The 14,767-nt window shown below is 35.2% G+C and overlaps 1 protein-coding gene across 1 annotated transcript; it reads right to left on the bottom strand.

The window, feature by feature from the left end:
- Positions 1–253: 253 nt before the first annotated feature.
- On the bottom strand, positions 254–14,338 carry LOC125504411 (anaphase-promoting complex subunit 1-like). Its single transcript, XM_048666311.1, has 24 exons — positions 13,963–14,338; positions 13,727–13,908; positions 11,361–11,629; positions 11,167–11,309; positions 10,969–11,092; positions 10,750–10,899; positions 10,403–10,695; positions 10,116–10,264; positions 9,738–9,944; positions 9,464–9,650; positions 9,178–9,332; positions 8,956–9,107; positions 7,015–7,287; positions 6,341–6,927; positions 6,095–6,282; positions 4,317–4,467; positions 2,305–2,453; positions 2,087–2,239; positions 1,726–1,964; positions 1,269–1,409; positions 1,020–1,201; positions 755–956; positions 482–700; positions 254–409 (listed from the first exon to the last, which is right to left on the bottom strand). Exons 1-24 carry the CDS (start codon positions 13,984–13,986, stop codon positions 279–281), a joined length of 4,650 nt encoding a protein of 1,549 aa, XP_048522268.1. The 5' UTR covers positions 13,987–14,338; the 3' UTR covers positions 254–278.
- Between the last annotated feature and the right edge of the window lie 429 nt (positions 14,339–14,767).

The following is a 14,767-nucleotide window of genomic DNA, read 5'->3' as shown; positions in this document are numbered from 1 at the left end:
TTTTCTAAATTTCTCAGAACCTCGATTTTCGATTCGATTGAGGTGTTTGACTTCTCATTTTGTAGATATTTTGATTCACAAGCCATCTCATTTGGGCATTCCGATTGCTCCATTAGTTTCAAAGTTATAAACAAAAAAGACAAAATCGCGTTTTTTGCAATAAATTGTTAATAACTAACAGATGTAAATGAATACCTGAAAAAAACTGCTACGTAACAATGTAATGAAAATAACCTTGTTTGTTTCCAACCTTAAAAAAATGGAATTAAAAAGTCCACTTACTTCATAGACTCATAGTCTGTGTCGTCTGTATTTGTAGGAGTGACCATGCAGTAAGGACGAATTGAGCTTGGCACTTGATCAATTACCCATTCCTTTGATGGTTCAATGTGGTCCCACAATATAAGAGCTAAATACGAAAAACAACACCACTTACTCATTAAACCTTTACAAGATTAAGATAATTTTTACATCAACTTACATCTGGATAAAATCCGTAACATTAAAAAGTCGGGCCTGACCGAGTCCAAAAGATATTGAGTTGCTGGAGGAGCCATCCAATCAGCTACAGCCTTATTCCCAGTTCCCAGATACATTAACCCAAGCGCCAAAGTAGACCCAGGAGCGGTTAAATCTAGATTAACCGAGGAACCTTCTCGGATTTGGAACGATGGCGTTTTATATTTATCCTTTTGTGATCCTGCATACACAACATCATTAATAATACTGCAGAAATATGTGCATTTTTTACTACCTGTTACAGGTCGTTTATTACCGCCGACCATATAATAATGCAACGTGTCTGATACACTTAAATCAGACATTCCTTTTGGTTGATCGCCATGCTTTAGCATCACCAGTCCTAAAGCTAAACCAGCGGCTAACGAGTATGATTCTCTATCAACGCTATTTTCCATTTCTGGTCCTGGTGGTCTACCAATTTCAGCCAATAAAACCTAAGTCAAAAATGTATTATTAATTAGTTAAGTAAAGTATAAAAAAAACTTATCAATGCATACCTCTGTCATGTGTCTATGTGCGCTGCGTTGGTATAAAAGCCCCAAACCTAATAATCCAGCAACTTGCAAATTTTGAGAAATATCTAGTTCCATAGTGGTTGGAGGTAATAACGCTTCTACATGTATTGCGAGAAGCGTGGAAAGGTAGTGATTGCAAGTTCCTCGGAAAGCTGCCGAAAGTCCTATAAGTCCATTTATCGATAAGGAATTATTACTACATTTAGACCTCAAAGAAGTTCCTAAACATACCCAATAATACTCCAACGCTGGTCATTTCATGCGAATTTTCTATGTATTCAAAAGTACTCATTACCACTAAGTTCTTTAGGTGTCCATTGAGTCCTAATGCCATTAAAAATCCCGCATGTTCCATCTGAGCATCTGCCCCACCTAAATAACACTTATTGAAGCCTAATATACGTATAGGGTAGCTCACCTCATTCGAGGTTCTAACTCATAAGGAAATTAATGGGTGTAAAAAGTTGAATATGTACCACATATTAAAATTTGTTCCAATTCTACAGGGTGCCCCCAATAAAAGGTGCGTATCAAACTCAAGTTTTTTTCACCGTACAAGTTGCAATAAGATCTCTTTGGAGCACCCGGAATAGTTTATAGGTCACCAAAAATGAATTTTAAAGTCCCAATGAATTTCCAATATGAGACAAAGTTTCAAATAAGGCAAGCCACTTTAAAACTGTTGTACTTTTCGGTTTATTGAAAATAATCCATGTGCTATCGATGTTTTGGGCATCGGGAGTTATTCGAAGGCCGTTAGCAACTCCATTATGAAACAACGGCCACAAATTCATATTTGCCGGTGTATCAATGTGGCTGAGCTTCACGGTGTTTCCTTTGGCAGGAGCTTTGCCAGTTAAGCAAAGAACAGGAGCCGCCAAAGGTTCTGTTATAATTGGAGTGGCTGTGCGCAATGTTAGCATGCCCCTAGAAAAATTCGGTATTATATTACGTTAGTTATTTTCTTGTATAGAAGTTTGGATGAATTTGAAGTTTTAACTGTGAAATTATGTTGACAAATTTCCTGAAGAAAGTAGCCTCTCACTAACCTTCCCATAGGCAGAGCCAATGTTCTGATACAAATTCCATATAAATGTTTTTCTTCTTCCTCGATAAAATCATGATCGGAGACGTCTGGTCGTTGCGTTAAATTTATCGTGACTGGCTGAGAACTATCTAACATTTTTCTGGCATCCATGATCCTGTGATAAAATACAGCAACAAATAAAAGCTTATTCGCTCAATAGATTTTTCAAAGAAGTGTTACCGAATGTCTTCGCGGAAGATCATCCTGGTTAAGTTACAATCAATGTCTTCCATGCCATCTATATGAGGGATTTCCTTAGTAGTATTAGGAATTGTTTCTTGCAATTGAAAACAGAAATCTATTTTTGCTTTCAACACTTTGTGATTCTCCTAGAATAATTAAAATTAAAACCATGAGGGACTTTTTTTAAATATTGCATACATTTTTCATTTTTATATACAGTGTGTTTACCCAAGTTCGCAACATATGGAAAACTTTTTTATTATTAACCAGCGGAGCGACCCGTGGCGTTGCCCACGTTGACCTGTACTTACGTGTGCATTTTTTTCGAAAACAGTCAATAGCACACACTGTTGGAATAAAAAATGAAATAACGTTTGATGAATCTGGTAGTTTATAAGATCTGCTAGCTAACGCAATTTACAATGAGACTCTACTGGGTTAATGAATGAACTTAATTGATTTGATAGGCTTCACCTACTTTTGATTAATACAAATGTGGTTAAACAAAACTATAAACGAAACAAACAATTGAACTATTTTGCTGAAGTGCTGCTGGGTACACTATATTTTCAGTTTTTCTTTTAAAATTCGCTGAAAGATAATTTTAGGAAAAACTACATAAGTTAATTTTTGGAAAGTGGATTCTGATAAGTGGAATTTTTTATTAAACCGCTGGAAGGTTAAGCCGTTTTGAAGCAATTTTAAGCTGTTTCCCATAGCTTTACATGTAAATTGTAACTTAAAAACTAAAAGACTCAGGAAGTTACTCTCCAATAAACTAAGAAACCTACGGAATGTCAGCCTTGTAACTCGGTGCGATCATGGTTAAATTTGGAGTTTTTATGGACAGACAAACATACATTAATTTATATATATGTATATATACATTTCACAAAAAAGTAGTTCTTCATAAAAACTTCTGCTTGCTCCAAAATCTAAAATGTAACTATCACATACTAATTTTTTTCAGTCGTTTACGTGGTATATCAGAAAATGAATTATGCTCAAGAAAGTACCTTTATTTTTGGCAATATCGAAAATTGTTATTAACAAAAGTTAATCAGAACAAAAAACTACTTTCGAATATGCAATAACCTCCAATTATATGGATGTTTTTTTTCTTTTTGAACTAAAATACCAATGCAAATGTAACTGTAGCTAGGTAAAAACAATGATTGTATTTTACATTTTGCAACATGTTTTTTATGGGGAGTAACTTTTTTCGTCAAATTAGTAATAAAAAACTTAAGTCAAAAATTACAAAACTTGATGATCATGCTCATAGGTGCAATTAGATATCTGAACCTACTTTTAAACTTTAATCAGCTTGCTTTAATAACAATTTTCGATATTGTCAAAAATAAAAGTCTTTTATTCTTGAGAAAAATTCATATTTTCTTGTCCCTCGTATACGATTTACTACGTTTTTTCCACCAGGGGATCAAGAAAATTAAATTTTCTTCATCCCTTGTGGAAAGTAATAACTTTTGCAACGCACACTGACAACTTGACTGTTCGTCTATAATAATGAGCGGAAATGTACATTGTCTTGTCATATCATTGTAATGAGTAAAAGTGATTCTTTCGCTATAGAAAACAGGGACAAAACTGTGTACTTTCCATCTGGGGATCAAGAAAAATTATATTTTAAGCCGAATGTTAATATGTTTTGGAAATTTACTTTTTGGTATATATTTTTTTAAATTAACAGAATCTTTTCGAAATAACAAAACAGCTGTTTCTCAGATAAAAATCGATCGCTTGAACACTTCAGTTTTAAAATAAATAATACAATTTACAAAGCTGGTGTAAAATGGACATTACGGCAACCTACTTTCAGACTAATTTGTTCAGTGTTTTTACTTTCTTATAATAGAACTGGGCCAGCGAATTTCGCTCAACGTGTAGTTTTGTTTGTTAAACAAATTTTACAATACATTTGTACCAATATTTTTTCATTAGGTAATTCATATAAAATCGTCAAATAGAACAGAAAATCTTATAAATACCATTGCAACTCTCCCAGCTTGTGCAACTAAATCATCTCGCCAAATTAAACGGTAAGCTTCTGACGGCCAATCAGTTGGAGGATTCTCTCTACATCTCCATAGAGTATTGTAAAACAAGTAATATATGCCGATTGGGAGCGTCTCGATATATCTGAAAAATTTGAACAAACTTACTAAATTTGCTAAATCAGGAGTTAACAAAAAATCAACAGCATTCCGTCGTAAAAAAAACTTGTCTTTTTAGTTCAATTAATCAAACGACCAATCGCGTCCACTGCTGGACATAGGCCTCCCGTAGCTTTCTCCACCTTTGTCGATACTGCGCTGCCTCTATTCAGTTGGTCTTTATCCTTTTGATGTCGTCGGTGCATCTGCTTGGTGGACGGCCTCTACTTCTGTCTGCGTCTTGGCGCGGTCTCCACTCAAGTATCCTCTTTGTCCAGCGATTGTCCGAAAGTTCCACCACATGACCGGCCCAGTTCCATGTTAAGGTTGTTACACGGGCAACCGCGTCCGTCACCCCGGACATTTCCCTTAATGTTATATTTGGGATCCTGTCTATTAACGATAACATCGATCTCTCCATTTTTCTCTGCGCGATACGTGAGGGTGTTTCAGGTTTTGTGAGGAAAGTGTTTCAGCCCCGTTCGTAAGCACAGGCAACATGCACTGGTCGAAAACTTTTCTTCATGAGAATATTGGGATGTCTGACTTAAAGATATTGCGCAGCTTTCCAAAGGCCGCCCATGTTAGGCCCATTTTTCTCGATATTTTACCCTACTCTGGTTGTCTCTACCAATAGAGATTTCGTGACAAAGGTATTTATAAGAGCTCACTTGCTCTATGCTTGCTCCACCTATCTTGATTACCTCAATCATAACAAGATTTGTCATGTATTGAGGTTTTTTGGTGTTGATTTTTAGTCCAACAGAGTTCGATGCTTCCCTGAACATTTTAGCATTTTAGTTGCATTAACACTAAAATTTAAACATTTGCAGCAACCGCATTTTTAGGCAATAACTATCTATGAGTACGTTGCTGAAATGAAGCAATCGGTTTTAATTACTGAAAAACATGCATAATTTGGATTTGCAAAATTTATAAAATGTATTAAAACATTAAATAAAATTAGTAGTAGTAGTAGTAGTAGCAAAAAATTCTTATTCATACCAAAGGGCTCTCGACCGGCACCACCGCAAATCAAGGCCTGATTGCTCGTTAGAGTGACGTTAGTCACTAGTAGGCCGAGTCGGTGAGATACCACAGAACTAGAGTAGGCCGGCTCTCACTCACTCTCACATCGAAATGTTCCTCGTGACGTCAGAGTAGTCAGGTCTTGACGTGCGGTGATCGACTCATATCGGTTTTTTCTGCCTTGAATTAGAATGTTTTATGTGGAATGTTTAAAAACTATGCCAAAAAATAAAATATGAAATATTATTTATTAAATGTCCAACGCTTTGCTGTAGGACATGTTTAGGATATGCCTATAACGCAAAAATATGTGAATTTATGTACCTAGTCGGTATGATAATAAAACACTCTGTATTTTAAGTGTGGGCTAAACATTTAAAACTTCGTGCGTTTAAAAAAAAAACACAAAAAACCTTGTTGGACATATAAAGTTTTTCATACAAGAACAATCAGGTCTGGGCAAACAGGTTAGCGTACATACCTCGACTCTTTAGTCACAAAACAAACTAAGAATTATCTTTTTCCATTTATACAAATTAGGGTCACTCTGTTTGTTTCAAATTCCATGAGAACCCAACACTTACTTTGTATCAATTTTCATATCAACCATAAGTAAAGCAACCTGTTCGTTGAGACTACAATCTACCGTATTGCTTTTCTGATGCTTTACGTGAGACGAGTCCTGCATGGGCTGAGCAAGTTCCCTTATGAAACTATCGAGTAAGATTTCCGATGATCCGTCCCGGTTTGATTGGGAAAGAACCCCACATAACTGTAAATATCCATTGGAAGCAATCATATAAAATTCTCAAATAGAGTGTGTAACTCACTTGAACAATATCCCGAGATCTTCCATTTACATTCATGAAATGTGGATAAGGTAACAAATTGTGGCCTTTTAACAATTTGTATATATGAGCCATAACACTTACAGGTTTCTCGCTTATGCCTTGCCATACGTTAAAACATTTGAATAGAGCTTCGTCAATTTTTGGACCTTTCACCGCTACATATTTTGGGAAATCCTTCCAATAGTGCAATGTATAATCTCTTAGTCCCAAGTTGATGGATATTTGGCTTAAAAGCTTTGCCAAAGGAAGCACGCACTGACCATATAAGTTATTGAGTTTAAAGTCTTCATAGAGAAGGTGCAAAGTGAAGTGAATATTCCGAAGATGAGGAAATAAAATTCCTTTCGGATTAACAGATATTTTTGAGGTATTCGAACTGGGCGGTTTGTCGACGATTGGCGATACTTGTAAATTAAACATTTCACAAATAATGTCTCGCACTTCAATATCTGAGCTCAATAAATTGGACCAATCTTCGACTGCGCTGGAGGGCGACGTTTTCTGTCGTTTTACGGCGGGGATTTCTGGTTTATCGCATATTTGGTCATCTTCATAACCAAGTAATTCTAAAACAGAATATTTCTGCAACCCGGTCCTTTTCGTTGAAAAGTCCAAATCGAGCATAATTCATAAGGTATTAAAGTAAAACATACCAAACAAAATACTGGTAAAAATGTCCCATTCCTGAGTAGTGTCTAGATCCTCAGAACCAATTACGTGTCGAGCAGAGTACCACCTACACGCTAAAACCAGAGCAGCATCTCTAGGTAAACATTGTTTAAGAGCCACTAGACAACACTCGATTAATTCAGAATATGTAATAACGGACAGTGTAATTCTATAGAAAGTTCCATTGGAGTATTTCAGAGTCAAGCGGTTTTCAACGGAATCTATAAGGCCCACAAGAACGGCTTTCTTTCCTGCACCTGTAAAAAAAAGAGCCTATCCAATTACAATATAAATTTTTGTAATTGGAAATCGATTTTCTTTATATTTCAAATTTCTTATATGGGTTTGTTAATAGGCGAGTAAGTACAATCCTGCATTACGGCGCGTTTACACATGCATGGATTTAGTGGTGCCAATAAAACTAGCGCACCAGAAAAGTTGGCACGTGTATTAATTAAGTTGCATGCAAGTTGAATGTTGGGATGCACAGACCGAAAAAGTCTGCAGCCTTCTGAAATCACAAGCGATTTCCTAAAAATTCATACCCGTTCACCCGAACAAAAAAATTGCAATATTTGGATTTTCCGAAAAATGCAATTCATTTTCTTAACAAAAAAAAACTACAATACAACGTAGTGCCGCGTCCAGACGTACAACGCGAGCAGAGCGCGATTGGCCAGTGTTATGCATTTTGGTAAGATTACGTTCGGAATCGCATGGAACTCTTTAAAAACTTTCGTTTCCTAAACATACAGGTAACCACAGTCGCTTATTCAAATAAGGAACGAAAATTGGCGTGGCGCATCAAACACTCCAAAATTTTGTCAGTTTTTTAATATTAAAACTTGAAAAAAATATATTAAAAAAGTGCATTTAAGGTTGAACCTATGGTTATCTATAATTTGATGTTGAATTGCGGTTAGGACAGAAATGTTGCTGATTGTTCAACGGCTTTTTCAACATACTAAACCTTTTCAGAAAAAACGACACGTCAGTACTTCGTTTGCAATACTAAAAGTTTGCGAAATTAGAAACTTTCATGTTCAAACCGCATTTCAATATCGGTAACCATTTTCAGACTAGAAACGATCAAAATGTATTAAAATACCACCTTGATAGCGACCAACAGCAACAGAAACAGACATTTAAAAAAGAAAAAAGAAGTTCTCAAGAGATCGGCAATGATATGACTCAAACACTTACGCAATTGAACGATAGACTGAATAATGTTAAAACTCCATCTCAATTATTAACATTTTTACTTGGCGAATAAAAAATGGCAATAAAAAATAAAAGTGTATAAAAAATCGATTAGTGCATTGCACATTCGTAATAGAATGTTTTAATATACAAGGTGGTCCAGTTCCCAGAGCGGAACCTTCAGGTAACTAACTTTTCGATACTCAAATGGAAAAACAATATAAGTTTGCATAATAAGCAATATCAGAAATTCGCTTGATATGTGAATTACTAACATTTTTAAGTGGCAAGAAAACAGACATATTTTTTGCGCAAAAACTACGAATGCTACAAGATTTTACAAAGAGCACAACATTGTGAATAAATTATTAGTGAACCATCCAAAAAAATGAGTTGATTCCATCCACCAAATAAAAAGTTCTGGTAGTTTTTGTACCACGACACTTAAGAATTCACCGCTTCTCCAAAACGGCGGAACTCGAGTGTTTTATCAAAATATGAGTCTTATATAAGAACAAATTCACAGCAAGTTTCGCTAAAATACATGGAACCATTCTCCCGATATTTCAAAAAAGACAAATTTTTTGAAGGACTGACCATAAATAGCTGAGGAGCCATATATTTTTTGCTAATAACAGTTAGGTCAGATTGTCATTGTTGCTCCAAACGAAAAACGGAACCAAATGTATCTGCTTAATCTGAGGTGTAAGTATGTATTTACTTACGATCTTGAAATCTATATCGCAATGGCGTTGGATGTCCACCGGCTGGTAAAATATACTCTTGATTTTGTGAATATGATGGTAAAACTGGGGATAAAAGATGCTCATCGAATTTTGGTTCCGCTTGTCTTGACATTGGCAGCAGACTACTGCGTCTAGAAGTTAAGATTCACACGTAAAATTTCCAGGAATTAATTTGTACATGATATTGTAAATAACTCTTACCGAGGAAAGGGTGATACCTCGTTTTGTCTACCAGCGGGCGGCATAGGAGTATGTTGCAATAACGTTCCATTTATGTGCAATTTTCCTACCATAGTAAGCCCCGAGTAAAGCGTAACGTTTCCATTGTGCTCCAAAATGGCCAACATATGTAATTGCTATATACAAAAAAAATAATTATTAGACAAACTGTTTATTATTCAGTGAAAGCAAATTTAAATTGAGCAACAAATTTGAATACACTTTTATTCAAAACATGATTGAAATAAGAAATGTGTAACTATAATACCGGAAGTTCAATGGCATCCTTTGCACTGATACTCGTTAAAACGCCAAAACTTATATGTGAGCCTGAAAAGTCGATCTTTACGATTGAAAGTTGAAACCGCGAAGGTAATACATAGCACAGATACCACTGGCCAACGAAATCTTCCGTGAGAAATACTGTGGTAGCGGGCGAACCTGTAAGAGTATCCCTGAAAAAACATTGAGCAGTATTACATGCGTTATAAGAACTACAAACAATACTTTGTTAAGTTAAACTAAATCAGAATTATACTTACTGTACTGAATAAGTATCAGTCCATAAATACTCCAAACATATATTAGGGTTCGATCTTAAATGAGACATACATTTTGAAGAATTGAAGTATGATTTCGACAATAAACTATCTGGGTTTTGCGTTGTACTTCTATTTATAATACTCTTTTTGGAAGATTGATTTACCCATGGACTGTCCATGTCCATATTTCCAGGTGACTGACAACGACTGAAATAATTAATAAACATTTTTCATTGCTGATATTTATATCAATTGCATGTATGTTATTTCATACCAAGCACTAAACCATGCTTAGTTTGAATAAAAATATATTTTCTTACTTTTTTCTTAATTACAAGAAAATTGCATTACTTTGAAAATAACTGGATGTTTCCTTACCTTATTGTAGCCATTGAACTGAATGACTTTGATTTGTGAGTATTCAAATGTTTATCACTCGAAGCCTGCTTATTTGTGCTAATAGGACTAGGAGTAACTATACTACCACTTGTCATAAGATTTTCCCACATGGATAATTTACTTTTAAGCTGGAAAATTAAACAACTATTATATCACTAACTTGCAGTGAATCACATTGGATCAGAGTCCATTAGTTGGAATAATAAATATTTAATTGATAATTTAATGTGATTTTTATGAGGCATGGGATAACAAGAGTTTCTTACGCGATTTGAATTGAACGCTACACTGTGACAACCACTCTGATTGTCCCCATAATCCCGTTCGTCGCATTTCACTTTGCGAATTTTATAAACGCTGTGTTCTTTGGTCTGTTTATCGAATATCAAACAGATACTCGGATTCTCACTAGTATAAACCACTTTATAATTTGTACTGGTTAATTTCGTAATTGCCGAATTTCGAGAAACTGCCACTGGACATACATCGTCAAGAGGATAGGCTAATGAGAATAAAGTTCCAGAATTATCTGCTGAACTGTTTTCATTATAATTTGCATCTGCAAAAAAATCAATCATAAAAAGTTATACTGAACGTTTGTTAATACACCTACTATCGAGCCCTTTTTCAATTAAAATACCGAACTTTGAACTCCATACTTTCTCTATAGGAAACGGCATTGGTATTACAAAATGTTCGCCTTTCACAATAAACACTCTCACATGGTGCGAGTCTATAATACATACTGCAGGATTTGGTACCCCTATAAAGGATTAATTTATTAATTTATTTGTATGGAGTCAGTTCGGAAATTTCCGTAATATTTTCATACCGCATGGTTTATCTATCTTGGAATATAAATCTGTTAAATTCGGCTCAAAAGTCGGCCTTTCGCAATAGAAAGTTGCCCACAAAGCTTGTTTTATCGGTAGTGGAATTGAGTAGCAACATATCACCTAAAAGTAGAATAATTCTACATATGCACTTTAAAAACAATTGTTAACTGCTGGAAATTTTTATATTTAGGTACCTTCCTTCCATTATCATGTTCATTATCACTCAAAACTCCTCGAGACCACACTGCGATTTGCCCTTTTACATAAAGCTCATCTTCTATAGCAACACGATTAATGGGAGTGTGTGGGCTCGAAGGCTCAGGACTCACAGAGTTACCTTGAAATAATAAATAGCATTCAAGCTTCACAGACATTAGAATAAAAATACCCCGGCTTTTGCTGAAATCTTCACTATATTTCGAATCATTCCTCTTATCCATCGTTCCAGAAGAGAATCGTTTATTAGGAAATCTAACGCTGGCATCCAAAGATCTTTTACTCGTAATCTTTTGATAGAGGCTACTCTCTGTCGTTTTAAAACTAGTAGTTTCTTCCAATAAGACACCACTAAGCATCTGGTGTTTAGAAACTGACGAAAATGTGTTACTTTTACAAGTTTTATTCAATTTCAGTGCGGGCACTTCTTCATTGTCGACACTGAAATTAATTAATACAAAAAAGTGTTTATGAGGACTTCCATTGCTTTGGATATGTCTTTGTCGTCATTTCATATATTTCGTTGTATCCTCCCACTGCCCTGTTCCAATATTCTTAATTCTGATAGAGAAAGACGCGAATTCGCATGGAACCATTATTTTCCAAGCCATATTTTACAAATTATGACTAACATTCAATTGCATGAATCTTCCCGTATTTCTACGTGAGTTCTAAAGTAACAAAAGAGTAACATTCCGCATGAATAGAATATGAAGTACTGGCACTATTTGGGATCATACCGGGTGCCAATTTGAAAACTTCCCACCCTCAATATATTGCTTGCGATTTAAAATATGAAAAATCGGAGACCGGACGGTAAAAAACCCGTGAATTTTATTTGTAAGAACACAATGAATATTTTTAGCCTTCTTGTTTCAACCCCCCAAGGCGGGTAGATGTCACCCTTAGAATCTTAAATGGGTAAGGGGGCACATCGTTTTAAAGGGCGTTCAATTATCTTTACACTAGTTACTACTTTGTTGCTTTTTGTTCAGAAGTGTTCGAATAATCGCGTTTTAAAAAATTACAAGAACAATTAAACTTGCCTGCATTGAGATTGTGTGGTTTCCATATTAGTGTTTAAACAAAACTTATGTCATTGGGTCTCCGTATACTTAGTACAAATGATTAGAATATTCAGTTACACTGTTAAAACATAGTATAAATAATTGATTTCTGATTTATTGATTATTTTACTTCGAGAAAAATAACTTTTTATTTACGGAGAAGAAATTTTTACAATAAAACCCAGGGGGTCTACTTACGCACTACCTTTTAAGTTGTTCAAAATGTTGTCTATTTTCCTGTAAACAATAATAATGTCTATTTTCGAACCCTCCCTAACATTGATAAGATATTCCCGGAAGATCGATTGGCAGAAGGAGACCAATTGAATGGCCTCGAAGATCAACAGATTGAACACCTTTAGACTTCTTTCTTTGGGGGCATCCTAAGTCCATTGTTTATAAAACACAACCTTCTGATATTGATCTTAAAAGGCGAATTGCAGCAGACTGCCGGTCAATTCCAGGTGAAGTTTTCCGAAATGTTATGGAAGAGTTAAAAAACAGACATTATTGCTTAGAGGAAAATTGACAACACTTGAACAAGTTCTAGGATAGTGCGTAAGTAGATGATACAGGTTTTATTGTAGGTATTTCTCATCCGCTATTAAAAAGTTATTTTTGTCGATGTAAAATAATTAATAAATAAGAAATAAGATCAAAATTAAAAATAAGAAATCAATGTTTAAACTAGATTTTCTTCCTGTTATTCAACGATTTTGTAACCTACTTTTCTAATCATTTGAATTACCTACAAGGAGGCCCAATACAATTGTTTCTGTAAAACCAAAAACTGTAAAGAGAATTGAACGCCCTTTAAAACAATGTGCCACTTGACCCCCCGTCCCATTTAAGATTCTTATGGTGACATCTAGCCTCCTAGGGGATTGAAATAAGGAGGCCAAAAATATTCATTTAAAGTGTACCCCTTATAAATAAAATTGATGGGTCATGCCGATTTTTCATATTATCAACTCCCTCTCACAGATTTTGGTGCGACGGAGTCCGAAGACTGTCGAGCATTTGCTTAATCTATATTTTATTTATCTTTGGGTAGGTAGGGGTATCTAGACACGTTTTGTAGGTATTTGGTTTAATTTCGATTATTTTAGTGCTTGTTTTGGCAGTATTGGCTAGGGTGTTTAACTGCTTTTTTCTTTTTACCAATGAGAATTCAGCTAGAGATTTGCTATTTTAGTGAAAATCTGGCAAGTTTTGAGACAAGAACAAACTCCTCCACTGATGGTGTCCTTTGTTATCTTAATTAAGGACAAGTACTGAAATTAAATGAATGAAAAGTGGTCAAAACCCACATTTTTGCAAAAAAATACCACTAAGAAAAGTTGTTGGAAAAGGGATTATCTATAAGACGAGCATGTGCTAACGGTGAACGCAAAGACCTGATCATCTAGATAATTATCAAACTACTAATTAATTAACATAAAACTGTTAAGATTTTTGAACATTGTCTTACATGGGCAGAAATTGGTCATCTTTGGCCTTACTCAAACTCCAAAATTCCTTGGTCCCATCTTCGGAAAGGGACACCTTTTCCATACCATTTCGCAGATAGTCTTCGAAGTCTGTATGTTTAGAGATTGTTTCTACCGGCCCTGGGTGACGAGCAACTTGCTGCCGACCACAGGGAATGAACTCCTGGAAATCATTGTAAAAACTTACAATTCATGCAACAATGATGTTAATTATTACCAATGGGTCTGAGGCAGCTATCATGTTTTCCAATTTATCATCCAGATTTGCTAGGAAAAGAAAGTCCGGCAAAAAACCGCCCAACTGAACAGAAACAACGCTTCGAGTGGAAGGCCACTGTTACCAGGGGCTTGAAGTAGATCAAAAAAAAGTTGTTTAGTTAATTGTTGTTAAAAAATACGTTAGTTTTTAAATAAAATTGGGATTGAAGCCAAATTAAGCGGTGAGCTGAGCCCAGAAATATGTTTTGAAGGTTAAAATGACAGTGGACAATCGTAAACAACTATTTTCACGCATAGTTGACATAGACCCTCATTTTAGCTATAAACAAAGACTTCGCGTTTATCTGCGTCTAAAATCAGCTGAAAGACGTGACTGGTGTTTTTCAATTTATGCAAAATGAAATCTAAAAATCCTGGGTATTTACAGCTGTAGATAGATTAGGCGTATTGAAGCTACTTTTTGAAATTTTATATTCGGCCGAAGTTGCTATGAGCTAGAGATGCTCAACACTGGCAGCAGTGTAAAAAACAGCTGATTTGAAATTGAGTCGGAGTTGCATGCTGGAACAGACAAAAAGGTGAATGTCTGCTGTTTACTGGTAAGAATATTTTCTATAACCAGGTTTATAAGAAAAGCACAATTTAACCCTCCAGCGGGCGCGCCTTTTAAAATCTTTCATCATCATCACCGCAAATGCTTTTCTTTGAAAAAAACGTCATTTACTACTTTAAAATGTATTTAATAAGTGAAATTAAAACAAGTAACCAAAAAGAGATGCAATTCTACAAATAATACTTGAAAA

Source organism: Dendroctonus ponderosae, unplaced genomic scaffold (assembly GCF_020466585.1).
Source record: "Dendroctonus ponderosae isolate FM_Combo_2020 unplaced genomic scaffold, Dpon_F_20191213v2 Dpon_F_20191213_479, whole genome shotgun sequence".
Taxonomy (NCBI): Eukaryota; Metazoa; Arthropoda; class Insecta; order Coleoptera; family Curculionidae; genus Dendroctonus; species Dendroctonus ponderosae.
The sequence above is the reverse complement of the archived record's forward strand: the minus strand, read 5'-3'. Positions and strand labels throughout refer to the sequence as shown.

What these genes read in the sequence shown, in the direction of transcription:
- LOC125504411 (XM_048666311.1), bottom strand. Translation starts at nt 13,986, where the DNA reads ATGATAGCTGCCTCAGACCCATTG. An exon ending in AGTTCAATGGCTACAATAAG is followed by an intron (nt 9,945 to 10,115) that starts GTAAGGAAACAT and finishes TAATTATTTCAG; the next exon opens with TCGTTGTCAGTCACCTGGAA. An exon ending in TTGGCTCTGCCTATGGGAAG is followed by an intron (nt 1,965 to 2,086) that starts GTTAGTGAGAGG and finishes GAATTTTTCTAG; the next exon opens with GGGCATGCTAACATTGCGCA.